Below are 27,147 nucleotides of genomic sequence, written 5' to 3' on the forward strand. Positions count from 1 at the left end.
TTGAATATCACAGAGCCGGGGCGCCGGAGCGCCGACTCGGCCACTGGCGGCGCCTTTGTTTGCCGTGATTAAAGCAGGTGTCGCGCACGCTCCTGCGCCTTAATGACACTCTGCATTTAAATCGCTGTCAGCCGCCTGTCGGGAGGGGGAGGAGAGGGGAGGAGAGGGGAGGGGCGCCGGCGGAAATGTTTGTTTTCCCGCGTACTTGAAATGCATCTCTTTTACATCAGCTTAACCTAGCTTTGCAAATGAGACGAGGGGGAAACTCAGAGCAGGTACCACACAAAAACTTTCTCAAGTAACCCAGTTGGGAGACTATAGACTATTGTATTATTATTATTATTATTTATTCTAGGTTTTTTAGCACATGATGTCAAAGATCGGACGATATTTCGGAAAGGAGTACAATTCGTTCATACTTTTTTTAGTAGTATGTTACTTCCAAGACCTTACCTAGTTATATGTATTTACAGAAGGACCTTGTCGTGACATAAAAAAGTTAGATTTTTTTTCTTGCAACTTCTGTGACCTGAACCCAATTGAACACATTTTTTAACACAATTAAATGAAGCCACGAGTTAGGTTTGCAAGTAAATTGCCGAGTGGTGTGACCGCAGTCCACTTTTGTTCGCACGGGTCTATCTGCCGGTTTAAAAATAGACAATCAATTACCCAAAAAAAACAAGTGCTTCTGCACAGGAGCCGTACTACGTCAATCCCTCGGTCAATTTTAAGAAACCACATTATTACTAGACATCACGCTTGTTTTGTGAGGTGCACAAGTCAAGTTTGGTGATGTTTTTGTTGGGCAAAGGCCAAGAAAGAAGCAAAGAAAGCAGCCAAGTCAGACAAGCTGGCAGTTAAAAAAAAATGACATTGTTTTTCTTTTTGCCACTTCATATTCGCAACGTTTCTAGCTTGTTGGTGAATTGTTTTACAAGACGACGACGCGAGGAGGCTGACTTCACGGTGTCAAATCTCATTATTTGCCAAGAGACGAGAGCAACACAATCAGCCACTTCCCTCCCCTGACTGACTTATTTAAGGTGGAATAAACATGATGGCGGGTGCCTTTTTTTTTTAAAAAAATATATGTATCCGGTCCAAATGTGTTGGGCCGGGCTTTGCGCCTGGTCGCCGCCGCCGGCTTGCTCATTACTAGGCTCACCTATCGATCGAGTCATCGGGCCAGAATGGAGATTAGCGCCACCTCCATCAATAATCATCTCCCTAATTGGGTATTAGCGGGCAAAAAGTAGACTCCCTTGTCACAAAAACAAAACAAGAACGCTAAAAAGGAGCAAGTGGACAGACAGAGGGCTAGCTTAAAATACTAATTACAAAATTTGAAGAGAAAAAAACCCCAGGCATTTCCTCAAGTATTGTTATTTACTTTGTATGTTAGCTAGCTAGCTAGCTAATGTCTATGAATACGAAAAACGATAAAAGGTCAAGCAAGGGGACACAATCATCTTCTTTTTGGGGACTAGGGGACTTGTCAAAATAGCCCTTTGCGATAAATAACTAATAATTTGCTTTGTTTGGACAGAACTAAATGCATTTATTTCCCCAAGTATTGTCATTTTCTTTGTTTAGCTAGCTAACTACGATCTATGAATACAAATGAGGAGACAGGTCAAGCAACGGGAAACAATAATTTTCTTTTTGAGGGACTTGTCAAAATAGCCTTTTGTGATAACCAACTAATAATTGTCTTTTGTGTGGGGACAGAATGAAATGCATTTCCCCAAGTATTGTCATTTTCTTTGTACGTTAGCTAGTATGCTAGCTGGCTAGTGTTTTTACGAATGCAAAAGACAATACAGATCAAGCGAGGGGAAACAATCATTTTGCTTTTCGGGGACTTGTTTATCGCAACTAATAATTTGTCTTTGTGAGTCAAATTGCTTGATTGGTCGATTGTTGGTGGCGAGGCGCTTAAAAAGGGATTTCTAGACGTTACGCGCACGCCCCGTTGTCATTCCTTTATTGAAAATAAGCCTAAGTATTATGAAAATGGGCACGCTGTGTTGTTGTCGTCGTCACGACGACTAAGAATGACCTCCGGCGAGATCAACAAACAAACAAAAAAAGGGACGGATGTCGCCATTTTAATAACAAGCGTCCGCGCCAGGCAAATAAATGTCTGCTGGACTTCATTTGAAAGTGATTTTGGGAGGCAACTAGTCTGGAGGGGGGCCAGACGGAGCAGCCATTTTGTGTCAAGTGTGACGGGAATAGTTTAGTTATGAAGTCTCGCCCTGCCGTTTCGGTACTCGTTTTATGTCGTATTTCTCGTAGAATAGAGCGGTGACTCGCTAGTTTGAAGAAATTTGAGTCATTTTTACATAATATTTGGAGTTACTTGACAGTTTAGTAGTAAAATAAGGGAGTTTTGATGAAGGGTGCTTTCAAGAAATGGAATTTAAGCCATATTACATGGCTAAAAATTAGAGTATAAACAATGGGTGGCTATGCTAACAAAAGCTAGCACTGCTTCTATGTTTTTAGCAAATTGGGATGTCTGAACCGAGTCAGGACTAAAGGCTAATGTGGTCTACACTAGCTTAAAGGGCTAATAGTTCCAAGTTGAGACTCCCTCCTGGCTACCCGCGTCATTTATCTTTCGGCATTATTAGCTTAGCTTTCTCAAAGTGCGCTTTTTATCCGGCCCCAGACTCCGGGAGGGCGGATCTATCCCCCGGATTGGCGGACATCCCGGCGGGTGGCCCGTAAACACCACGCACGGGGGCCCCCGGCCCAATTACATCTCCTCCTAATCGCCAAAAAGGAGCTTAAATCCCGACGGCTTTCGGCGAGGAGTTGAAAAGCAAGAATGGCGGAAGAAAAGAAACGGCGCTCAAATAACGAGCGGCGGCGGCGGCGGCGCCTCGGCGATCGACCGCGCGTGACGTCGCCTCCCGACGCCTCCCGCCGAGCTTCCACGAGGCTCCCCCGTCGTGTTCGTTTAAATTTGGACAATAGTTCCGGACGGCTCATCGGGTTTAATAGAAAGCCGGGTTAACGCGGGGGATCGCCGACGTTAATTAAAAAAAGCGCGCCGTCACTAAGCAACGCTGTTTTAGTCGGCCGGGTCGGCGGGCGCCGCCGACGGTGACCCCGCCTCCTCCGACCGGGATTACGGTGCGAGGATTGTGCGCCCACGCCGACTCGTACTCATTTGGCTAATTGCCTGGACGGAATAAAGACCAATAAAAGTGCGGATCGGCAAAAAGGCAAAAAGACCTCGGACGAGGACGCCGCGGCCTAATCTGGGGGGGGGGGGGACCTCGCCAAACACACGCCTACGACTAGCAGAGAACTTTTTCATTCACGGGGAAAATAAACAAGCCCAAAACGACGTTTTACGAATGACTTTGGCAGAAAAGCAAAAAGCCACTTACCGTATTTACAGGAAAATATTTCAAAATATCCACTTTAGCAATCGCAAGTGAGAAACATTTTATCAAATAATGGCAAAATTGGTTTTGCAATTACCGTTTTTACCGGAGAATAATCATAGCATTAGCAACGGCGAGTAACATTTGATAAAACTAGAGGACAGAGGTGGTATTGCACTTTACAACGGAAAATAATCTAAATATTAGCATTAGCATTAGCAACAGGGGGGGAAACGTTTTATAAGAAAAAAAAGGCGGACAACTACGAGAGGATAATATCGGAAATGGACTTACCGGATCGTTGGTGGATTTTTGTTGAGTGTCCAAGTAAAACCTTGAATTTTTCCTCCCTGGAAGCGAAAAATAAGGAGTTATCAGACGTGAAAATTGAAAAAAAAATGCTTACTGGGTTTTTAAAAAGCCTTCAAATTCACACAGCACGACATCGATATATATATCGCCGATCTGATCGTGTTAATTCATGAGAATTGGAAATAAATCCTTCCACAACAGGTGAAATCCTAAGAAAAAGCTTCTTAAAAAGCGGAAATAATAAAAGGAGAAAAAATCTGTCACATCACAGCAGTGAAACAAGGTAAGCACAACAAAGAGAGCATAAAAGCCCTGAAAATGACAACAGCGTGCGTTGGCTCGCCTCGCCACGGACGGCGTTTTTTTCAAGACGCAGCGCACACAAACGCCCAATGGGTGGCGCCCTTTTAAGATTGCAAAAGATCACGGTAGAGGGGGAGAATACAGACACAGCAAAAGACAACCTAGACATAAATAGGTCATAAATAAGTTAGAAAATAAATAAATAGATAAGTGTATTGCTAATACATATATATATATAGTTAATTAGTCCAGAACTAGAATTGAATAGGCCTAAAATATATATATTTTGAAAAAGTACAGTGAGCCCTCAGGTTACGAACTCTATTCGTCAGTATAAGTGGAATTTCCGTGCAAGTGGAAACATTAGAAAGTACTACATTTAGCCTGTACCTAGTGCTACATGGAGAAAAAGAAAGGAGGGAGGCCCTCATTAGTTCCATCTTTCCACTTCTCAAATGGACTCCAAAGCAATCCCCACTTTTGTTTTTTTTCCCTTTTTTCTCGCCCGATAAACCAGCGCGCTTGTTTGTGGATTCCCGCGCCGGGTGCTAATCATCCTTCAAGCGGAGAGTTGGCAGAGTGCCGGAGACGGACTCGCACAGCCGAGCCGAATAGAGCGGAGCGGAGCGGAGCGCCCATCCATTACGGGCTGGGCCAGAAGGCCCCGCTCCACTGGCTTAGCGTAGCGGCGGCTAACTGGCACTCGTTCAATGCACCTCTCGTCGGGATTTAGAGCGTTGTCAGGTGCCCGCCGCTAGACGGGAAGCCCGCCCCCCTCGCCATATTGATGTCTGCGGCACGCTTTTCATTTTCTACGGCGCAGCTGCCGTAAAGATTCATGAGCAACTCAAACAGGCTTAATATCCATCCTGTGTCAAGCGAGCGGCAAACAATGGGGGGGGGGAGCGGCGCTAAGAAGGGGGGGCGGAGTGAATCATGGCGCCCCGGTGGCGCCCAAGTACCCGCCACGTATGCTAATGTTTATGCCGCGCTGCATTATTCAAAATGCGGGGGGGTTAGATGAAGGAAAAGCGGGGTTAGCAAGCCGTCGTTAGCCGTTGGCTATGCCGCAAAGACGCGGTCAGTCGGGGAAAAAGTGAGGTTTGCCACACGAATGCCACGCGGGAGTCCAGCTACGTCTTTAGCGTGATTCATTTTGGCTCTTAAGAACAAGACGGGCTTTAAATAGCAGAATATTTAGCGATTATTCTAGGGTGTAGTTCCACTGTCGGCCACTAGGTAGAGTCTGTTTTCATTTTATACCATAGAGATTTTGTTCAAGATTGCCTATCACTAGAATAAGTGGAAAGTGTGTTAGCTTAGACGATATTACGAGGTTATCCGTCAGAAACGGCTAAAGGGCGCTATAAGGGTCGGAGATAAAGGATTTCATTCTTTAGTGTGACTTTCCGTATAGCTACTTGAAACTATGGTCAAGAATGTGGGTCAGAAAAGGGAAAAGTGTTAAATGGAGGCGAAATCCGATTAAAACATTTTGTGTTGTTAAAATATGTTCATGACCCAAATGATTCGAGCAAGAGCACCTTGTGAGTTACTAGAAAAAAAGAGGGAAAAATACTGGCAGGTTTGTCATCTGTGACTGAATGTCTCTTACCTAAACATTTGGAAGACTTTCACAACGGCGGCGTAACGTCAAAAGAAGCCCCGCAGCCTTTTCTATTCAAAAGCAAAAAGAGAGAGAAAGACAAGCACAGGAATATTTAAGAGATGAACATCATTCACTTCTTGAATTTCAATTGAGACAAAAAAAAAAAATAGTCTGAAGGACAAATAGTCCAAAAGAGAAAAGAAAAAAAATCAAATGGGCTTGTCAGTTCAAGGTCAGACATAGACGGAGACGCTTTAATCCGCGGGCCCGCTAGTTAAAGCCGCTAACTGCTAATTTCTAACACGCACACGGGCGCATCGATCGCGTCTCACGGCGGCGGCGGCGGAACGAGCAGGACGCCACGGCGGCGGCGGCGGCCCGTCGCAAAAGTACACGGCGGTCAGGTGTAATTAACGCTAACGCTCGTGTTTAATGGATCGATAATGACGGACAGATGGGACGCCTCTGAATAGTGTTCGGGGAGTAGGGATGGGGGGGGGGGGGTGCCGGAGCACTTAGACGGCCAATTAATATGTCAAAGGAAGCGAGGGAAAACGCCGATAACATAAATGTAAGAACGGCTCGGAGGGCTGTTACTTAGGATTACGCTCATTGATTGGCTCCCGTACGCCGCCGTGTGACTTTCATGTTAATAACGTCATTGATTGGACACGGACAGCACATTTTGATAGACCCAAAAAAAAAAAGACCCGGCCCTTACCCGTTCTACTTACGAGCGTATCGATTGGCTGTCCACGATAGACGGCGTCTCCGACATTGCGCCGTGACGGACAAAACAACAACAACAACAACAATGACGATGACGAGGAAGGCTGGGCTCGGGTCAATATGGACGCGGGTCAGGGACGGCTCGGTTACATAACTGGGCTTGAGCGGGGAATGGATGTGGTTTGGGTGGTTTTTCAGAGGCTGTGTCATTTCACAACCCCAAGACAATGACTTAAGAAAGAGGTGTCCAGGCTACTGTTCGTAAAGCAACCCCATCTTTCTGAGTCATACATACAAAGAACTGACAGGATCATATTTTTGGTTCTAGGATATCAATCAAAAATGGAAAAACTGAAAACAAAGTGAATCAACAGTTTTTATATAAACATAAGAGTTAGCTAACTGGTTATTTGCTAGTTTGCAGAGGATGGAGGAGGGTTTCAAAAATCAATAATTAATGTTTCCTGTTTGAAATGATCTCAAATGAAGCAGTTTTACAATTTCTCTCCTTTTTAGCCCAAGACTGGAAATTGGCTAGCTAGCAGGAGACTTCCTTAGTCCAAGTTAAGCTACGCTTACACAAAAAAGAACGACATTAGCATTACATTCCATGACATTACATTGAGAGAATAACGTGGGAAATGCCATTTTTAAAATCTGAATCTCGGCCAGCTTTATTGTTTTTTTTTTTCTTTTTGGTGAGTGTCGCTAATCCTCTGGCGTGGCGCGCCAACGTTTTGACAGCCAATTTTTCTTTTTCGCACCATTTCCTCAGCTCTATTCATCCAAAGCGCCTGAAGGTGTTAAATACTTTCTAACAAGGCCGCGTCACGGCACTCTTGACGGCCACCCTCCCTCCATATTTTCACAAACAATATGCATATTAATACAGTTAGCAAATAAGACTCGGGAAAATGAAAATCAACAAGGAGGCGTCGTCGCCAGGAAGCCAAAGGCCGACGTGCCGCTTCCGACGAATGACTCCAGGACAATTTGCATGGAGTGGCCTATCAAAATTCAAACGGCGGCGTGCAACAGACGGCGGGCGCAACGCCGGCTAAATGCTTACGATGAGGGCGCCGTGCTAAATGCTGACCTGGCGCGCACACGGGCGCGCTGACCTTTCGGGGGACATTTGGCGCGCGGGTACCTCGCCACCCCCGCCGGCAAAATGCGGGCAATTTTACGCGGCTTTATCGTTACGAACAGAAGCGGCGACTGGAAAGAAAAAATAAGACGCGGGTGGAAAAATACATTGAAGAAAAGGAGGTTACAAGGACGGATGGCTGTGTTCATAATTACGACTTGGAATGCTTGAATGACTATTGGTGCGCTTTGTTGGTGCATTATTGACCTCTAGTGGTCGTGCTGAGCATTACCAAATAGAAATGATTATGGTTTAATATATAACACACACATTCTGTACTTCAACGTATATTAGAGGTCATGTTACTGCAAAAAAATAGACAGGGAAAATTGCTAGATTTCGGAAGAGATGCGGGAAGATATTTTAAAAATTGAAGTTGTAATTCTAAGCGCAACAGATAGGTGGAGAGAAAGCGTTGACAATAACTCTGGAAGGAATTAAGAGATTATAATCAAAGTTTTTTTGCATTTTTTCTAGAGATGATCTTTTGCTTTTACATTAGGAGAAATATTTTAAAAATATATATTTGAAAATATCTCTGGGTAACTTTGACTCATGGAGATTGAAACCATTTTTGGGTCGATTTGTGGAATCACAACATTGATTACAAAATGAAACTATTTTTTATGGATTGCTGTTTTGCGCAAGTGTGTCGTAAAAGTGTGGGAAAAAACAACAAAGAAGCCAGTGGTGATCATTGGCAGTTTTTTTATTGTGAGAAAAGACGATGGCGGTGGCGGCGGCGGCGTTACAAGGCGCTCAATTCCCGTTGGGATGCGCGTCGTCCCTTTCCACGGGAAAGATTTCAATTTCCCGAATGATCCGCTGAGCGATAACCTCATTGTTTGCCGACACCATCCTTCGGGACATCAGGTCGAAAGGTCCTCCTGATTTCAAGGACATGAGGGGAGGGGCCAGTTGGCTTTTTTTCGGGACTTTTGGGGATCGGAAAGAGAGCTAGCGGAGGAAACGACGCTACGCACCGTCCACGTCCAGCAGGATTCCGCCGGCTTCTCTGACGATGACCGCCCCCGCCGCGATGTCCCAGCAGTGAATGCCCATTTCGAAAAAGGCCTCCACCGAACCGCACGCCACCAGACACATGTTGGTGGCCGCCGTTCCCGAGCCACGGAGACTGGGGGCGGAGGGACGACGGGGATGGGTCAAAATTTAGGGCAAAAATGGCGGCGCCTTGTCAAAACGTTTGTCCCATCAAAAAGGGCGTTTTAGTTTAGATTGTCGGAGGATCGGCGGGTTAGGGTCGAAGGATCGAGGGCACGTTTTGGCGTCGACAGAACGGCAATAATAGTAATAGTTGATTGAGGAAAAAAATAATAATTAGCGATATTGTTGGGGGGGGCTAATAGATGTCTTCCAAAAATAATCATTTCAAAATGTTTGTTTTTTCGATACGTCGCGATAAATGGATGAAAATATATTTTTAAAAACAGATTCATTCAAACGAATGCACTTTTAAGAATAAGTATTTTTGGGGTTAGCGAGTGTGGGATTTAACAATACTTGGATCTGTCCCAATAAAATAATCAATTTAAAAATGTTTGTTTTGAAAATAAGGGTTAAAGATTGATGTTGAAATTAATGAGCGGAAAAATGTCATTCAAGTGAAACCCTTCAATTGTGAAACTTCATACGTCTTCTGTTTTGAGAAGCTTACTAGTGTAATGACAGCACCTCGCCGTGCGAGGGCAGCATTGAGCAAATACTCACCCATGTACTGGGATGCGGAGAATCTTCTGCATGGTGGAGAAGATCTTGGTCACCTTTTCCGGCGACCTGTCCGTCCCGTGTTCGGAGATGATGATGGACTTGTGAATATCTGTCGAGACAAACGACAGGACGCTCAAGCAAGCGAAAAAAAAAAAAAAAAAGGTGGCCGGCGTTGGGGTTTCGGGCCTAACCTGCCACGTCCGACACCTGGATTTTCTCTTGGTCGCAGAAAGCTCCTTTCCCTTTTCTGGCTTTGTACATTTTGTCCTCCAAGCAACTGTAAACCACGCCAAACTCCAACTTCGACCGCCACAAAAAGAAAAAAAAATGTCAACGATAGGTACAGAAAAGGACAAACGGGCTGACTTACCTCTTTTTTAACGGCGAAAGCGATGGACACGGCCACGAAAGGGAACCTGGAGACCAAAAAAAGTTGGGTGTGGCGTCCCAAATTTGCACAAAGGACTTTTTCCTTCCTACCCGTGCACAAAGTTGGTGGTGCCGTCCACGGGGTCGATGATCCACGTGGGTTTGTCGGTCAAGACGCAGGGCTTTCCGTTAGCCACCGATTCCTCGCCGATGAAGCTGCGCAAAAGGTCAAAAAGTCAAAAAAGGGACGAACCCGAAAGCCCACACGCCTCCCAAAAAAAGTGGCGTACCTGTACGTGTCGGCGCCAAATTCTTCTTTCAGGGAATTGATGATGATCTTCTCCACTCTTTCGTCCGTCTTGGTGACCAAATCCACGGTGGAGCTTTTTGTCGACACCCGGATTTCGCTTTCGCCGGCTTTCCTGATTTCCTAAAAGCGGGAAAACATTTTAAATAAAACACCACCACGTCAGAGCGGCAATTATTGATTTTTTTTTGGTGACTCACGGCGCCGGCTTTCCTGGCCACGAGCACGGCAAAATCGTACGCTCTCTGCCACGGGTCTTCCATCGTCACTGGCTCTTCGAGTTGGTTACCTGCGTGCATACAAAAAAAGAAAACCTGTTTTTTAATTCTTTAAATTCCATTTACAGTGTTTTTGCCGCCCGGATGAAAATGTGTCACAATAGAAAGCCTTGTGTGCAAGTTCTAACATCCTGCTTCCTGTCCAAGCCAGTGCAGAAATTGGAGAAAAAAAAAGAGCTCTACTCTCTCTTACCTTGATGAGTGGAGAAAGACTTGTGTGTCTTTTGCAAAAGCTACGTTAAAATGCCCAAAAGAAAGGTGGGCGGTGCTTCTGCCGCCGATCTGTCAAAGTTGGAAAATTACTAGCACCGCCTTACTTAAAAGAAAAAAAAAAAAAAAAGTGAAGATAACTCTTCAGGGCAACATGCAAGAACACGATGGCACATTTAAATGAAAGCTAGTGGAAAATTTTCCACTGCATCACGGGGTCAAGTGCACGTTTCGGCATGTTGGGGAAGTCGTCCACGGGCAAATTTTGGTCAATTTGAAAGTGCGGCAGCGCCAAATAGAGAGAAATGGTAATGGGAGGGGGGGTTTATGTAATGCTGATGGGGAAAAAAACATTGGCATACGTCTTTCAGTTATGAAGATTTGGCCAACTGGGACGTCGAAATATTGCATTTTGAATGATAGTCTTTTAACAAAAATAGTAGCACAGGGATTTAGCCTTTTTTGCCTCTCGGGGTGCCGGAGCTTTGCCTTTAACAAAGAAGTGGCGTAGCAGTGAATGCTAACAAGGCTTAGCTAAATGAGTGCAGAGACTTGTAATCAGATCCTGGGAGTGACTTCGAGGAAAGCCATAATTATAAAAGAACAAACTATTATTTCTGCATAGTTAAGGATTGCGATGAGCATGGCGTGCTTAAACTTCTTCCAGGTACAAAATGGCATTCCGTGCTAGCCGTATAACTATCACAAGGCGGCTTGGCGTGTCAGTCAGAGACGAAGACAACGTACACAAAAGGTCCATCTATTATTATGCTAGCTAGGTCACACCCCAATGACTGCATTGCTTTTGTAAAGCTAACAAGCAATTTTCTTTGCGGTCTGGCAACGCTATGTGATTTTAACAGCAATCATCTCAGTGGGAACTTCCTTTTCTCTAGATAATTCGCATTGGCTAAAAAAAAAAAAATGGACAGATAAGGGTCTTGATGGACGGATGAGGGTGTTCAAGTGCAAGGGTTTATAGCAAATTGGGATAAATATCTTGCAGGAAATGCAACATTAGAAAGTGTTCCATAGTTTGCAAAGACATTTTTAACCAAAATCAAGTCCTGGCTACTTTTTTTGTGGATAGCTAACCGACGTTAGCGATGTTAGCAAGCGATGGACTATGTAGAAAATGTTGTCTGCTTTTTGTGTTTGTTTGTTGCCATGAGAATAGCTTGCATAATTTTGTTTATTCAAGCTGAAATGGCCACAGGCCAAATTCCCGTAATTTGAGGATATCTGGTTTGGCAAAGGATAACATGTTGTCATGGAAGGCAGACAATAGTGGGCGCTTCCTCAAACACACACGTGAGAAAAAAAACACAGGAAGATGCCATAAAAATGTTTACATCTTTTATCCAGTTGTATGACGTTATTTGGCACGCTAGCCTTTTTAAGTGTCTTCTATCTCTTCCGAGGCTAAGCTAAAACGTAAGCGGCTAAACAGGCGACGACACGCTAGCGGGCCCCGCCCCTTTCTTGGCAGCCAAATTCCTGATTGGCGTTCCCGTTGTTATACAAGTCTTTGTATAGCGTCAATGGCATTCACCTTGCCCTCGGGTGGGATTCGATGACAAGACGGGTCGGGTAACTTTTTGTTAGCCCACAAATTGACGGTGTTTGAGTATATGTCGCATTTGCATTTGTGAGGTTAAAGGGTACACGGCCCAAGGGCTTTTTTTAATAGGTGTGTTTGTTTTTTGGTCTCCTGATGCCAGAAAAGGAGTATACACAGCCTGGGCCAAAGAAGGTATTTATTTCAAAGTCGTACACGACAACAACAGAGGCTGTGGTTTGCTTTATCCGGAGTTAAATAAACTGCAGCGCTAAACAAGATCGGAGGGTGGCAATTATCTACGGCAGCCTCACTTGGAAATAAGTAATTAATATTCAAACATGCTTTTTAAAGCATTTCAGTGGGAGTAAATTTACAAGTAGTCAAAATGATTAACTTTTTTATGTTCCAGCACCTCTAATAGACAGTGGAATTACATTATTGGGCAGGCATGCTGGGTTTTTTTCCTTGGGTAAAAATTGTTTAGACGAGGGGAGTAGGCCCAAATTACATTCTGGGCCAAAAAGGTACATTTTCATTTTCAGTCTGAAATAGCTACAGGCTAAATTGATGTTAATAATGTACTGCGCAAGTGAATAACAAGTTGAAATACCAGTTTTTATGGGAGATTTTTTTGAACTAACAAATGAATGGCCCTAACATGTAACATATTAAGACAAAAGAACTCTAGAGACCTTCTAATAAGGCGTCTGGGAAATTGACATTGTCACTTTCTTGGTTATTTGGAAGTATTGAAAGGATGCAAAGAATAAATGGCGCACTAACCTACTACCCGGGCGCCACATTTCGCCAGGGATGCCGAAAAGGAGCGTGACATTCTTGGATTTTTTTTTTTTACGAGCCTTCGACGTCATCATCCCTGCCGACGGGGAACTTTGTGATGTAGTCGGCCAGGCGCTCGGCCACCGCCAGGCTGCCGGCTGCGATCAGGCGGCGCGACATCAGGTCGAATGGCCCACCTGGACCAGACGGGAAAAGATGGACAGCGTTAAGACGTGTGGCTTAACTCAAACCCGAGCTCATCACCAGCAAATGTATCGAGACGCTAATGCTAGCGTTTGCAGATGACCATGACCAGTTAGCATTAGCAATTCATGTTAGCAAATAATAAATTGTAGTATAATATTTAGCCTTATTGATACAGAGAAGTTAACAAATGTTGTGGCTGAGTGGAAACGTCAATGGAAAATTGGGAGGATGAAATCAAATGTTGCACCATTCATTTAAAAAAAAAAAACAACTTGGAAAGCCCCCAGAGAAACCCTCATTGAGAATAACAAAGGGAAAAGCCAAACATACTAAAATATTCTTTTTGTTTTAATTTACCATGGGTGGATATTCTCCTACCACCCCCCCCCCCTCCCCCCGAAAATATTTTTTCTGATCATTTTAGAAATATTTATTATCTTATTCTAGGGGGAAAAGATAAGTATGTTTGAGGGTAAAATCTTTGTTTTAATCCTCATTTAGGCAAGGATGTTTGTCTCCAAGTATATGACCGAGGGTGTACATTTTAGTAGTAAATTCAACAGGCAAGCGATATTTAGTGTCAAAATACGCATAGCATGACTAAGACGCCATTGATGACTAATCCCCAAGGCCATTGTTAACCAACATGTACATCCTCTCCCAACGCACAGCTTTGCAATGTCACGCAACGAGACACGAATACGTTAGCCGGCATTTGAACATTTCTCAAAAGTTTCGACACCTTGCCACTTCCTGATTCTCACGTTGCACAATCTTGTTCTAACTTGCAATTTCATTTGGAAGCGAGTGATGTCTTGGATAGAGAGCAAACGAAGCTCGCCGTATTGCCTCACCTGAAACATCCAGGACCACCCCCCCAGCTTCCGTGACCAGCACCGCCCCCGCGGCCATATCCCAGCAGTGGATCCCCATGTGGTAATAGGCGTCGGCAGAACCGCTGGCCACCATGCACATGTTTACGGCGGCGCTCCCGGGTGAACGGATGCTGAAATTTGGAAAAAAAAGATGCTTAGAGGATAAAAAATAAAAACCTCAGAAGGAGTTCCTTACCCATGCACCGGGATGGACACGATGCGTTTGAGGTTGTCCATAAGAGTTTCAAAATGCTGCGGGTCCTTTTTGAAGCCCATCTCCGTCAGCACCAGGCAGCGCTCGAGATCTGGAGACGTCGGAATTGACATTGAGAATTTTGTCGCCCCCTGCCGGTCGAAAGAAAACCTCACCTTTCTGTCCCGAGACTTTAATGGGAAGGCCGTTGCAAAAGGCACCCTGGCCTTTCCGTGCCGTGTACATTTTGTCCTCGATGCAACTGTACACCACGCCGAAAACAATCTGGGAAAGGATTAAGTGTCAATTAAAAACAATGATGAAGGAAGGCTCACAATGATGTGGCTGTTATCAAAAATGACCCCAAAACAAGGCGCCATACCTCTTTTTTCACCGTGAAGCCAATGGAAACAGCCACAAAAGGAAACCTAAAAACACAAAGAATTTTACAATATAAATTTGAGCCTTTTACCTATTGCTTGGTATGCCATCTGATGGAAATGGAAAAGGTCGCAGAGGTCAGCAAAATGTCAACTGCAATCACAAAGTGCCTCTTAGTTTATATTAAAATATAGAAAGAAAATACTATTTATCTTGCACTTGCAGTTCTATTGTATATAAATCTATTTATGACTACAATTTTCGGAGGTCAACTCATTACCCTAGCCAAATAAAAGAAATAAAAAGTGTACCTGTGCACAAAGTTGGTAGTGCCATCAATGGGGTCAATGATCCAAGTGGGGTCATCGGTGAGGACGCTCGACTCGCCCGCCGCCACCGATTCCTCGCCGATAAAGCTAAAAGACCACACAGAGACAGAAAAAAATAATTGAAATGTTGCCAGTGGAGATGTGCTAATTTGCTAAAGTTCCTCAGTGCAACTCTAGGTTGGTCTCATGGGGTCAATGGCAGCCAAGGACTTACCTATGCGAAGGAAACTTGGATCTGATGGAGGATATAATGAGCTTCTCCACTCGCTGGTCCGTCTCAGTGACCAGGTCCACTTGCGAGCTTTTGTGCATGACGGCAATGTCGCCTTCCAGGGCTTGGCGAATCACCTGGGGGGAACCCACAGCAAGAATAAATATAAGTATATTATAGCCACGCATTACCCGTAAGGCATAAGAAGAAAACTATGTGATGGGCTATCTACGTAAAACACAGTCTACTCATTACTATACTCTAGTGGTCCAAATAGGTAGACGAAACGGATCCACTTATATTCAAAACTAACGCCCACTTTGGACTGAGTGAGGGGGACCTTTAAATGGAGTCAGAACACAAAAGTCTTTGTCTTTTCTCTTGCAAATAAACCATGTACTGAGAACTGAACTGCACTGAAGTCCAATTTCTATTTTTCGTGTCTGGTATGTACGAGGTCGAAACGAAATAAACGCCAATAATCCTTGAATGTTTTTGTTTATCAACAGGAGACGGTCCCACCCAATTCTATGTAGATTGGGAGTCTAAACCAAAATAGAGGACTTCTTGCTCATTTCTATGAATGGGCCTTGGGGACTTTTTCCAGCATCCTGTTGTGCTGTTTACAAAACTCCCGTGTCAATCGATGATACTGATGCTGAAGGCCGTTTTTTTCATATTCCGGCCGCCGTTATTTAAAGAATATTAATGGGTCGTGTTGGAAACTCCTTAAATATATTTATTTTAACTAGGGTACACGTTTGTGGGGAATCCACCCATCCCAAGACAATAAAATGATAATTGGGAATATTAATGGCGTTCTATTTCGTGGTCATCCGAAATAACGGGAGTTCGTATTTGTCTATTCCAAATTAGACTAACCTTGCCAGCCTGCTTTGCAACCTCCACGCAGTGTTCCATGCATTCTTTCCAAGGGTCACTCATGGTTCTTACAGGAAATAAAACGCCAACTTTTCTACGAGAGACAAAAATAGAATCAGGCGAGCAGAGATAAGAGCAATGTAGCTAGCTAGCTAGCTGGCACTCGGTGGAGAGACATTCCAGACAAAACAAGACTAACCTGTCGTGTTACTCTTCCGAAAAAGATACCGACAGGCTTTATATTTACTGCCAGGAATGTCAATTAAATGCGCGTTACTGCCAGGAATGTCAATTAAATGCGCGTTGATGTTTTTTTTAACACATTTTTTAACAAAGGCTGGCGTCGTCTAACTCCTCCACGAGATCCACCATTTTGTCGAATGACGTCACTTCCCGTTCCCGCTCAAACCAGTCTACGGTCTGATGGGGCGATTTGCATCACGTGATACTCACTCCACATTGGCATTGGCTAAAACGATGTCAACGCTTGATGACAATAGTATTTACTTTTCTTTAAACTTTTATTTATTAACTTTTTGCTTTGTTTACATTGTATTTTATTAGATTTAATTTAATAATTTAATTTAGTATAAATATGCAACTATTTTTTTAAACTGTCACATTATATTAAGTAGATAACATAACGAGTCATTTTGCTTGATGCATCACTTTTTATCGCTGAATTTGTTCATTTACGTCGCACAATTCAGACGTAAAATCGACTTATAAGCACTGTTTTGAATACAAATCACCTGTGATTTTTATACCACCCGCAAGGGGACAGCCTCTCTTGGCCTTGTCTATGAACTGAATTGTATTTTTAATTGTATTTATACGGTTGAGTAGTTGGAAACGATGACGCAATGTATTTCGGAAAACACCACCTTTGAATTCACGCTCATTATCCAAAGCTGTCCACATGCAGTCACTTGGTTTCCCAAAAACTAAACACTTTGTTATTTTGTTTTCATTTGCTTGTGGCTCTTTCCACAACCCGATGAAAGGTCATCCTGTCAATCGGCAAGCATGATGTAATTCTTCCTCTTCCAGCAGGCCATTTCTCAAAAAGAGACAGCCCAAGTATTGTGTGATAATTTCTTCATGCCATCATAATGGGAGTCATGTGGAGGAGTCCCTACGAGCAAGTGGGGCCTTGGAGGAAAACATCTGTCCTTTTCGCCGTCCCTCTCTGGACTGTTATGTATCTCGTCTTGGGAGTAAATCGGGTCGTCAATTTGCGGGGAGTGGATAATAGTGAGCGTCTGCTTTTTTTCTCCGACTTCGACTGATCACCGCCACTCTGCCGACGCATTTTGGAGCGATTCTTCTCAAGGCAAAGCAGCGGGTCGTCGTGGCGATGAAGTTTAGAGCCGCCGTGGGGATGACCAGTGTAATTGCGTGTAAGTTATTCCTTTTGTTTACTGTTGTACCTTAAGTTAGCGGTGAAAATTGAAAGATTTTTTTTTTTGGTGATTTGCTTATTTTCAGGCTTCCTCACGCTGGGCGCGTGTAGCGGTCGGCCGCGAGGTATCGGCACGACGCCTAACATCAAACAAATTGTGATGGGACGATGTTTTAATTATATCACGCTAGTCAACCCTAGCACGAGGTATTAAACACAAAGTGCTTTATTTTAATAGGCCAACAGTTGTTTTGATTTGAGCAAAATTGTTAAATAACTTGACAGTTCTGGTGCATGACTATTTTTAAAATGCCATTAAAAGCTATTGAGTTCATGAGCGATGGGCTAATGGCAATAAGTCACTTTTCTGAGTACAATTTGGTTTGTTTGTTTGCCAAAACCTGGTTCTTCCCAGATATGACTGTGAGGCAATCTGGCGTGCGTTCGAAGACGCCGTGGTCAAGCAGAATTCCTGCGACGTAGCCATGGAGCACTATCGCCACATGTTCCGAGAAATGCCGCAAACCCGGGCGTGCGACCGGGTAAGAGTCGACCAAAGCGTCCCCAATTGAGCCAAAATGACCCCAAATTTGAGATGGAGAAGATCCTAACTCTTGCCTTGGATTTAGTTCCTGTTCTGGAGCAAAACCAAGAAGTTTATCCAAGACTACACAGCCATCGCGCCACATTTCTGGACGCTAGAGGACACGCTAGCGGGATACATGTTTAACGACCTGGTCTGGTGTCGCCAACAAGAAAACTCGGGTAAGTAAACTGTGTTTTTTTTTTAAACGATGACAACGTGAGGAGAACTTATGACGTTTTTTTCAGGTTTCAATTTCAGTTCGTGTCCAGAATGGTCGGCGTGTTTACATCATCCGGTTCACTCTCTGTGGAGGCAGGCGTCCAAAAACGTCAGTTGCTTAATCATTATCATCATTTATCCCCATTTATAACGTTTTTCTTGCTTTCGAATGACAAAAATAAGGTCCAGCCCAGCCATTCTATTTTGGGAGAAAACAGTCAAATTTTCCTAAACGTAACATTACAAGGAATCGACTTTATTTCTTTTACTTAGAAGACTTTGGGATGAATGAGCTTAGTGTTTTTTGTTGTTTTTTGTGTACCACCCGATTTCTCAGGCTGTTTTTTGTTTGTTTGTAGTTTGCGGAGATGGCCTGCGGTAACATCACAGTGCTGCTCAATGGCTCCATTGAAAATGCTTTCTCCAAAAACAGGTCCATTTGAACGGCATTATTCATTCATTTTTGGACTCAACGACTTAAGCGTCTTTTCTAAACGCTGTCTGTTTTTTTTTCCTACTTTTGCAGCATGTTTGGGAGCGTGGAGCTGGACCATTTGAACCCGGACAGGGTCAACTACGTCAACATCAGAGTGGTGACCAATCTGGACGGGCCCTCCAGGTTTGAAATTTGAAATTTCGCTAAAACGGCTCCTTTGGAAGGAGGTTCTAAAATCACCAAAAAACATTTGTCCTTAGAGAATCATGCAGTCGTGGATCCATTCTGGATCTGATCCACATTTTACAGTCCAGAGGATTCCGCTGGACGTGCTCGGACAACGATCGGTAAGTGATTGGGCGGGGCTAATGGTTTTGCAAAAAGAAAAACATCTTTTTTTTTTACCCAATGGTGACTCCTGAACATTTTGTATTTGCAGGATTTTGAAGATTTTGCAGTGCGTCCAGAAACCGGAACACTCTTGGTGTAGGACGCTGGCCTAAATCCATTTTTAACGAATAGGACGCCAATTGCCATCAAGAGTACCCTTTTATACTCATCTTTCTGCACTATTTGTGTAAATACTATTTGTAGTGTTGAAAATGACTGCTTTGGCGCCCCCCTGTGGAGTTAAGCGTCTATCATGCTGTTTGTACAGAGTTGTAAATTTTCTACTTTTAAAAGCAATTTTTTAAAAAGATTTATCTTGTTCTATATTTCAATAAATATTTGATAACATTTGGAATTTCTTGAGTGTTTCCAATTTAAAGGGACAAACTAGTCAAGTCAATGATTGGGATTTATGGAAATATTTTGGAGGAAAATAGCACGTTTAATGTCCCAACACTATAATTTAGAAGTTTTTAAGTTAATTTTCACTTTGAAAAGATATAAGATGTTATGTGGCATATTGCTGCCTACTACTGGCCAGTCTTGGTACTGCACGTATTTCCACGCCTTTCATTAAAAGCGGCCCATTTAATTCTAACATCGTTTAATATAGTGAAAAAACGAGAAAAAAAACGAAAACAAAAAGGATAGAAATCAGGTTTTTTTTATATTTGAGGAATCAACGTTTTCCTAAAAAAGTTGCAACGTGATATATACATTCATATAATCGGTTTGACTTTAAAACACTATATGGATCGCTGGATAGATTTGTCAAGACTAATCAGTATACATATGAAAAGAGATGATCTTTCTTTCCTTCCTTTCTTTGGCCCCCGGTTGCTGTACTATTGCACTCGAGCCGTTGGGGGTCCCAAAAGGCTTGGATTTGTGGACCGGTACCCGCGTGGGGGTACGGCCTAGCTGCCAGAAACAAGTCCGCCTCCCCTCCCTCGCCTCCGTCCGTCCGTCCGTCGCTACGAGCTACCCACTGAGACACCAAAGGCGGATTTAATATGGGTCGTGGGGGGGAGAAATAACTGAAAATGCTCTTTACTTACCCGAGTGTGGCTTCTGGCAAATGTAGCTTATGAGGTCTTCGCAGAAGAAATCGTTCCAGAGGCCGTCGTGGATCAGCCCCGCGCAGTTCTCGCCGCTCTCGTGGCCGTGGCCCCAATTGTCGGGCTGGCCCGCTTTCCATTTCCTAGTGGGATTGATAATGAGACATTTTCATGCTCATGAGTGTGTGGCGCCATCTGGCGGAGGGGAAAAGTATCACTCAAAGTCCGAAGTTGAAGTACTCACGTGAACGCCGGCTGGCTGCCGTCCAGCCAACGCCAAACGTTCTCCTCCGCCCGGTCGGTCAGACCCATCCAGAAGTAGCCTTTGCCTTGGGTCTGCTTCTGAAGCCATTCCTGGAGACAGAAGACCAGATTTTTGGTTTTTGCTCATTCCCAGATTTGCAAAAGAAGATGGGGGGTTACTGGCCTGTTCCTCCGGGTCGTCGATGGTCAACAGAGATGCCGACTGGAGTTGACACGTGGCCTCGGCGTCGTCGAAGCTGTGCAAGTCTTTGGAGAACAGGTAGCACTTGTCCATGTAGCCCAGCCACTCGGGTGGACAACCTTTAAAAAGGGCCCATGGCAACGTCAGAGAACATGGCCGCCGCTACTGGCCTCCACGGGTCTTACCTACGGCGACCCCCAGCGCGGAAGCAAGCGCCACATCTTGGAGAGGCGCCGGACTCAAGGCGGCGACGGCAGGCGGCCCCGGGGGTCCCGGGTTCCCCGGAGGACCCGCCGGTCCCTGCCCCCCTTGCTCTCCAACCGGGCCCAAGGGTCCGGGGATCCCCGGCGGCCCCTGAGCCCCCTGGGGACCGGGCTGGCCGTCCCTGCCGGGCAGTCCGGCGGCGCCCGGCTCGCCTTTAGCCCCGGGAGCTCCGGCCCTGCCCCCGGACCCCCTGGGGCCCTTGGACCCGGGGCTCCCCGGGACGCCCGGAAGGCCCCTCAGCCCGGGGAGACCCGGCGGGCCCGGAGTACCTTGCTCCCCTCTCAGGCCACGTACTCCCGCGAAGCCTCTGTCTCCCTTCTCGCCCTTGGGACCCCACTGGCCGGTGGGTCCCGGGGGACCCCTGTCGCCCCGCGAGCCTCTGGGACCGGGAGCACCTGCCGTCAAAGAACAGCGTGAGGGGTAAGGAACCTTTGACCGTCGGCTCGGGAAGGGTCACCTTACCCTGTAAGATGGTGAAGTTGGTAATCAACTGGGAGTGCTTGGCGTCCACCAACTTGAGCTCCTCCACCACCGCGGAGAGGCCGGCCACCTCTCGGTCCAAGGTGGCCGCCATCTCCTCCTGGCGGGAGCGCAGGACGGCGGCCCGGGCCTTGGCCTCGGCCACGCCGCCGCCCAGGCCCGCCAGCGCCTCCGAGTGGCGGGCCACCGTCTCCGAGTAGCCGCGCAAGGCGTTGAGGTCCCGGTTGACGGCGCCCAAGAGTCGCGTGGCGTAGCTGACGTTGGCCGTCACGCGGTCCAGGCCCCCCTCCGTCCGGTCCAGCCGGGCCTCCAGGCCCCGCAAGTCGGACGAGGTCAGGTTGGCCAGATCCCTCTGGCGCTCCACCATCTCCTTCAGGGAGCGCTCGTGGGCGTCGGCCAGGGCGCCGGCGTCCCGCAGGCGGCCCGACAGCGACTCCAGCCGGGATCCCACCTCCTCCAGGCCCTCGTCGTTGGCCTTGGAGAGGAGCGAGGCGTTGGCGGCCGCCGTCTGCAGCTCCTCCATTTTCCCCCGCAGCCACTGGGCGTCCGAGCGCGCCTGATAGGCGCTCTGCTCCAGACCCCGCAGGTCGGCGCGGACCCCCTGCACGTCCCGTCCGCCGTCGTCCACGGAGCGGCGTAGGACCTCCAGGAGAAGGCCCTGCCGGGTCTGGGTGAGGTTGAGGCCGCCCACGCTCAGCCAGACCTGGTCCTGGAGCCTCCCCTGGCGCCGGACTTCGTCCTGGAGCCGGGCGGCGTGGTCCCGCAGACCCCCCAGGAGGGCGTCGTAGGAGCGCAGGGTGCCGTTGAGCGAGCGCAGGGCGGCGGCGTCGGCGTCCAGCAGGCCCCGGACGGAGGCCTGGTCGCCGCGCGTTTCCAAGCCCAGGCTTTGGAGGAGACTCAGCTGGAGGCGGTCGGTCCGGAGGTGCTCCTCCATGATCGACAGCTGCCTCTGAAGGCTCCACACCTTGGTCTTGAAGGCGCGGACGGCCGTGGTGGCGTTCTCCGACGTTTCGCCGCTTTCATTGTCTGGGGGACGGGGGCGTTGCGCTTTGGATGCTGTCCACCTTTAGCTAACTAGCCGGCTAACACTCACCTAGCTGCTTCAAGTCGCTCTCCACCGCCACGATCTTGCCTCCATAGTTGGCCATTCCGGCAGACACGCTATCCACTCGTTGGACCACTGTGGGCAAACACGAGCATTAGCACCAAAACAAACGCCAATAAAAGAAGTTTTCATTCCCTGGCGGGACACTTGCTTTCATTTCTGTAACTGGTCAGAATTCCACAATTAGTCGGCCAAATAGGGTCACGTGCTAGCTTATAGCACAGTAGAATCCAAAGACTTGGTTAGCATGAATGTGAAGCTGGGCTACCTGAGCCAAAATGGCCTCAGACGGACCCCAGACATGACGGATGAAAAAGGATCAGAAGCAAAAGGAGGAGGAAATCTGCGGCCATGTCTGGCAGACAGGCAATAACACTGCAAGTGATTAGCGCAACTCTGCGGATTAGCTTTGCGTCCCAGTCAATAACGCCGCCGCCTTTTAATCAGATTGACTTTTCCAAAGAGACACGGAAATCCACCCCCCCGAGATGTGCTCGTCCGTCACGGAGACGGAGGGGAGGACCTTCCGGGAGGTGACCCAGCCAGAGGGGGGCCCCGTCTTTGGTAAACACGGGGGGATCAAAGGCGACCCGGGCCAGGGCGGCGGCAGGGGAGGCTCTTCGCGCCCCCACGGGCCCCCACGAGCCCCCACGGGCCACAGCGCCGTGCCTTCATTTCCTCTGGAATGTGTCTGGGCCAATGCTAGCTAGCAAGCTTAAAACCCAACGCCACCTCGGGCTCGCAGGACCTTCGGTGGACCAAACGCCGCTTGGACGAGGCCCACGTTTAGCCCGCGGAGACTTTAGCGACGCCGCCGCCGCTAGCAAAAAGACTCGCCGGCGGCCCATCTGGGATCCATTAAGGGGGACGCGGGGACGTGCGGAGAAGCAAAACATTGGAACGCAACGTTAACTTTTCCAAACTAAGCCAGACCGGATAGAATATTTACATTTTTTTTAATAAATGGATTAAAAGAACTGGACTAAAATCCCCAAATATTTTTATATATATATATTTAGATTTTATAAAAGGATTTTTGAACTAAAAACACAGAAAAAAATGGATTAATAAATAACACTTATCCATTTAAAAGAATTTTGAATTGGATCCTAAAACAAAAAGTCATGATTGACTTTCCCGGGCCGCACAAAATGATGCGACGGGCCACATTTGGCCCCCGGGCCGCCACTTTGACACCTGTGCCTTATAAGAGAAATAAGAACTGACCTTTATACCCGAGCAGAGCGACGGCTACGGCGAGTAGCGTGCACAGCACGTAGAGCAAGGCGATGGAGCTTTTCAGCGCCCATTCCTTCTTGCATTTGCTGCAGCGGCTGCCTTCTTGGATGGCTTTTGTCGGGAAACAAAAAGGGGAGGAAGAAAAAAGTTCATTTGGGGAGCTAAGACTTAATATTAGCCAATGTTTGTTGAGGCTAAATCGTGTACGTTAACGCGGCGTGGGAATTTTTGCGAACGCCACGAACACCTTTCCCAAATTCCTGGCAGTTGACGGGCCGGCAAAAAGAAAACAAAACACTTCATGTGTGGTTTTGGCTTTTTTTCGGGTTTTTATGAGGCGTGAGGGAAAGCAAACGGGCTAGCTAGCGCTCACCGCACGCTAAAGCTAGGAGCGAGGCGACCAATCCATGGATGATGATTTTTAACCTGTCTTCAATAAACTGGAAAATGAATTTAAGTATGATACCTATTTCCATTTGAGCCAGTGGGAAAAATCCACTTGTCAAATTTTGGCCACACCCCCAAAACCCCTTCTGCAAAAGACCCCCAAAAAATGTAAGTCATTTGACTCCAAAAGGCAAGTCGCACCAGGCAGGCCATGTTTTGGACCCCAAAGTGAAAAGTTTCAAAGCTAAATAAACAGCTTAGCGTCACTGACGGAAGAAAAAAATCAAATAAATAACATCTCTCCTCTGATGAACAGCTGAAATAATAAACCAGAGGGGGGAAAAACGGAATTTCACCACTTGCCTAATCGTATTTTTGGCCTAGGGAACATTTCTATCACTTTACAATTGGGCAAGCGCAGGTTTTGGAGCCGAATGCGGCTCTTGAGCACTGTCCTTTTCAAAAATGAACGCACCACAGGGAAAATAAACATTGAATCGTATTTAAATCCAGATTTACTAGAAGTCTTTTCAACATGTTTTTTCGTCCGATATGGCTCTTTCTATATTTTGGGTCGCCGACCTTTGACCTAAAGCAACTCCATGCAAAATAACGGCGCCGACGGGGCTCTACGGGAGTCTTTAACGACGTCCCGCTAGAGAACGGAAACGATTGTGACGCCCGGCGACAGCAAAGCGCCAATTACACGGCGAGACATCCCAAAAACAACACAGTCGGGTCGTCTCGCCATGGGTGGGCCGCCACGGAAAAGTCATGCTACGGGACTTCCTCCTGGGTGGCCCGCGGGAACCACACGTGGTCACCGAGGGGGCGCCGGAGCAGAATACGTTGTCCTCAAAAGGTGGCGATACTCTCGACCGACCGAGTTCAGGCGGCGGTCGTGAAAAAAAAAACGGAATCCCCGACGTCCTTGTTAAAAAGGTGTTCCGTTTCTGGGAAGCCGCCTTTTCCATTTTGGACGGCCAACCGACACCCGACACTCGCAAACAAAATATCCAAAAGCCGCTAGGTAGGCCGCGGAACTTTTTTGTTTTGGTACGCCAGCGCGGAACCGTGGTGCCGCGCTATTCCACGGCCTTTTCCCAGGAGGCGCTAAAAGAAACATGGCCGTGTGCCTTCTTCCTGAACCAATCCAAGTCTCAGATTGGGATTTGAACTTGTTGGGAGTGGGCCAATCAACGAGCCATTCCAGAAATAAGTTGAGGAATGAGCTCATGGGTCAAAATGGCGTTAAATGGAACGCAAATGTAGTCTTCCCATCCATCTCGGTCAGACATGGCTAATGAGGAGACAAAGTTTTTGTGTGCAATTTCTCTCCTTCAAGCTCTTATCTCTCTCAACGGCTGCTTCTCTTCCACTTTCTCCTTATACTGCCTTCACTCCCTTCCGTGAAATATTCCCTCGCCGACTTCCTATCTCGCTATGAGCGCACATGGGGGGTGGTTTCAACAAAGGACGTGAACATGAAATCCTCACAAAATCATCAGGTTGAGGAAAAATGCACTGGAAGCATTGGCTCAATGGCGGAATCCAACTTTTCTCTGAGAAATGTCTGGAGACCGTGAGCAAACTGTAGAGGCCACCAAAAAAAAATGGAACGGCAAAATCCTGGCACCGCATCAAAGACACGAGCAGGCTCTTGAACGCCAAGCTAACGGGGTGTTGGATTCCCAATGTTGTTATCTTAGTGTCAATCCTCCCGCTTTTGGTGGCGATAATGAGGAAAATATTTCAGGGTGTCTTTTGAAGGCCGGATGGCCATTTCACTTCAAAAAACGCCTTTCCCCACCTTCTGAAACCTGCCATATGAAATCACTTAGTACATGTACAGTACACCGTTTGGACAACGCTATGGTTAGCATCTTGGCTCATGCTGGACGTCCATTGAGAGATCATCAAAATCCCAAAAAACTCCTCGTGGGGTTCTAATCTCCCGCTCCGTCCGGCAAAAACAAACAGGATGCGCCTCCTCGGGTGACTGGGGTGACGGGGAATGCGTTTGAACACAGTATGAGGGTCGTTATGGGACCCCCAATGAGCCAAAGAAGGACCAACAAGTCAATTTTCTTAGTTTTTTTGGCACTGGCTGCTTTAAAAGTCAACCTGACGTTACCCAAAGTTATAGACGCGGTCTGGGGTGTGTTTGCGTGAGTCAGGGTTTTAGCGTGGGTGCGTCTTATAGTGGTTTTATGTCTTAAAGTAAAGGACATCACTCACCAAATCGCTTGTATCCAAAAGACTGAACTTCATCCTCGTCTGCAAAGTCGTCTGCGTGACATCATAAGAAAAAAAGACAATGTTAAAATGCAACATTTGTGTTCAACATTCCGGCACTCTTGGGGGTGTTCGGGGAGCCGCGATTAGCCCACGTGCCGCAAGTTGAGCGAGAGAGCCCCGTTTTGAATTTCTCCCAACTTGTTGACAGTAAAGCTAATGATGTACATTCTGCAACACAAAGCTGAAGAACATCAGACCTTAATGGCAAACAGATGGGGAGAATTTTGCTGTTCTCGAGGGGAACACACTGATGAGATGTTTTGCTTAGGGAGGGGGGCTTAAGGGGGCTTCTTAATTTACCATTAAACTAGTATAGTGATGTCAACCACCCCGAATTATACTTCATACACACAAAAATAGGGATTGGAACGCTGCAAGACAAACACGTCACCGCCGAATCGTTTTGAAAACATTTGACCATTCCGTTAAAAGCATTCCAAAGTAACACGATGGTGTTTTCCTACCTTTCATTGCGTTTGGATTGGTCGCCGGCGACAAAAAGAAGACACGGGGAGCGCTGGGTGTCACTTTGTGAGCATCGCAGCATCCAAAGTGCAGCTAAAGTCAAATTTTGACGACTTAGCCAAAGCACAAGATCAAAAAGCAAAGAAAAAGTCTACGCCTTTGCTTGAAATTCCATCGTGCTTCCTTCAAAGCGGAGTTAATGTGACGGTCGCGTCCGTCCGTGCGTGCGTCTGACGCTGATTTGCGTCTGCGAGAAGTCAAGCTAGATGTTCACACTTCCGGGAAAGGCTTTCAAAATTAAAGTCCAAAACGGAAACACTAGTTTTCTCACTTGGAACTTTATCGTAACTTGTTAACAACATGTACGTACTGTCAAATCCATCCTATTGCTGATGAAATTTAATATAGGCCTTTTATAATGATGTTTACAGACTCTCATTGTGAACTTTAATGTCTTTTTGTGGCATTTAACTGTGTATTTTTCCCCAAATGTGCAAATTTTGGCACATATCAAAAAGATATTCCTTCCTATCCATCAATAATACAAGTAGAACATCTATT

The 27,147-nt window shown here is 46.3% G+C and overlaps 5 protein-coding genes across 6 annotated transcripts in view; 1 reads left to right on the top strand and 4 right to left on the bottom strand.

Moving 5' to 3' along the window:
• Window positions 1-6,378, bottom strand: part of LOC144209366 (cadherin-7-like) — a 63,725-nt gene extending 57,347 nt beyond the window's left edge. For both annotated transcript variants that reach the window (XR_013329101.1, XM_077735626.1), the window contains exons 1-3: window positions 6,360-6,378; window positions 5,632-5,693; window positions 3,696-3,751 (exon numbers count right to left, since the gene is read on the bottom strand). The gene's annotated coding sequence lies outside the window, so the exon portion shown is untranslated. The remainder of the gene's footprint in view (window positions 1-3,695; window positions 3,752-5,631; window positions 5,694-6,359) is intronic.
• Window positions 6,379-8,192: 1,814 nt separating this feature from the next.
• On the bottom strand, window positions 8,193-12,885 carry LOC144209708 (inositol monophosphatase 1-like). The gene is made up of 9 exons (XM_077736152.1): window positions 12,738-12,885; window positions 10,106-10,194; window positions 9,889-10,028; window positions 9,710-9,814; window positions 9,600-9,645; window positions 9,421-9,529; window positions 9,230-9,338; window positions 8,485-8,636; window positions 8,193-8,388 (listed from the first exon to the last, which is right to left on the bottom strand). Exons 1-9 carry the CDS (start codon window positions 12,787-12,789, stop codon window positions 8,261-8,263), a joined length of 930 nt encoding a protein of 309 aa, XP_077592278.1. The 5' UTR covers window positions 12,790-12,885; the 3' UTR covers window positions 8,193-8,260.
• On the bottom strand, window positions 12,783-16,186 carry LOC144209709 (inositol monophosphatase 1-like). Its single transcript, XM_077736153.1, has 9 exons — window positions 16,012-16,186; window positions 15,813-15,906; window positions 14,934-15,067; window positions 14,702-14,806; window positions 14,392-14,437; window positions 14,186-14,294; window positions 14,013-14,121; window positions 13,796-13,947; window positions 12,783-12,931 (listed from the first exon to the last, which is right to left on the bottom strand). Exons 2-9 carry the CDS (start codon window positions 15,873-15,875, stop codon window positions 12,807-12,809), a joined length of 843 nt encoding a protein of 280 aa, XP_077592279.1. The 5' UTR covers window positions 15,876-15,906; window positions 16,012-16,186; the 3' UTR covers window positions 12,783-12,806.
• Window positions 16,187-16,639: 453 nt separating this feature from the next.
• On the top strand, window positions 16,640-19,195 carry LOC144209681 (ADP-ribosyl cyclase/cyclic ADP-ribose hydrolase 1). The gene is made up of 9 exons (XM_077736127.1): window positions 16,640-17,212; window positions 17,301-17,421; window positions 17,630-17,756; window positions 17,844-17,979; window positions 18,046-18,128; window positions 18,379-18,452; window positions 18,546-18,638; window positions 18,716-18,802; window positions 18,895-19,195. The coding sequence occupies exons 1-9, from the start codon at window positions 17,170-17,172 to the stop codon at window positions 18,956-18,958; spliced, it is 828 nt and encodes a 275-aa protein (XP_077592253.1). The 5' UTR covers window positions 16,640-17,169; the 3' UTR covers window positions 18,959-19,195.
• A 298-nt stretch (window positions 19,196-19,493) lies between these two features.
• Window positions 19,494-26,862, bottom strand: LOC144209920 (collectin-12-like). Its single transcript, XM_077736478.1, is given in 9 exon segments — window positions 19,494-19,833; window positions 19,904-20,046; window positions 20,148-20,257; window positions 20,331-21,007; window positions 21,075-22,118; window positions 22,186-22,272; window positions 23,425-23,547; window positions 26,062-26,112; window positions 26,586-26,862. Coding segments are annotated over 9 exon segments (2,256 nt in total). The 5' UTR covers window positions 26,593-26,862; the 3' UTR covers window positions 19,494-19,819.
• Between the last annotated feature and the right edge of the window lie 285 nt (window positions 26,863-27,147).

The sequence above is a fragment of the Stigmatopora nigra genome, chromosome 16 (genome assembly GCF_051989575.1).
Source record: "Stigmatopora nigra isolate UIUO_SnigA chromosome 16, RoL_Snig_1.1, whole genome shotgun sequence".
Classification (NCBI taxonomy): domain Eukaryota; kingdom Metazoa; phylum Chordata; class Actinopteri; order Syngnathiformes; family Syngnathidae; genus Stigmatopora; species Stigmatopora nigra.

What these genes read in the sequence shown, in the direction of transcription:
- LOC144209708 (XM_077736152.1), bottom strand. Translation starts at nt 12,789, where the DNA reads ATGTCACGCTCCTTTTCGGCATCCCTGGCGAAATGTGGCGCCCGGGTA. An exon ending in TGGCCAGGAAAGCCGGCGCC is followed by an intron (nt 10,029 to 10,105) that starts GTGAGTCACCAA and finishes TCCCGCTTTTAG; the next exon opens with GAAATCAGGAAAGCCGGCGA. An exon ending in CCAGGTGTCGGACGTGGCAG is followed by an intron (nt 9,339 to 9,420) that starts GTTAGGCCCGAA and finishes TTGTCTCGACAG; the next exon opens with ATATTCACAAGTCCATCATC.
- LOC144209709 (XM_077736153.1), bottom strand. Translation starts at nt 15,875, where the DNA reads ATGAGTGACCCTTGGAAAGAATGCATGGAACACTGCGTGGAGGTTGCA. An exon ending in ACTACCAACTTTGTGCACAG is followed by an intron (nt 14,438 to 14,701) that starts GTACACTTTTTA and finishes TTGTGTTTTTAG; the next exon opens with GTTTCCTTTTGTGGCTGTTT. An exon ending in GCTTCACGGTGAAAAAAGAG is followed by an intron (nt 14,295 to 14,391) that starts GTATGGCGCCTT and finishes ATCCTTTCCCAG; the next exon opens with ATTGTTTTCGGCGTGGTGTA.
- LOC144209681 (XM_077736127.1), top strand. Translation starts at nt 17,170, where the DNA reads ATGAAGTTTAGAGCCGCCGTGGGGATGACCAGTGTAATTGCGT. An exon ending in AATGCTTTCTCCAAAAACAG is followed by an intron (nt 18,453 to 18,545) that starts GTCCATTTGAAC and finishes CTACTTTTGCAG; the next exon opens with CATGTTTGGGAGCGTGGAGC. An exon ending in ACGTGCTCGGACAACGATCG is followed by an intron (nt 18,803 to 18,894) that starts GTAAGTGATTGG and finishes TTGTATTTGCAG; the next exon opens with GATTTTGAAGATTTTGCAGT.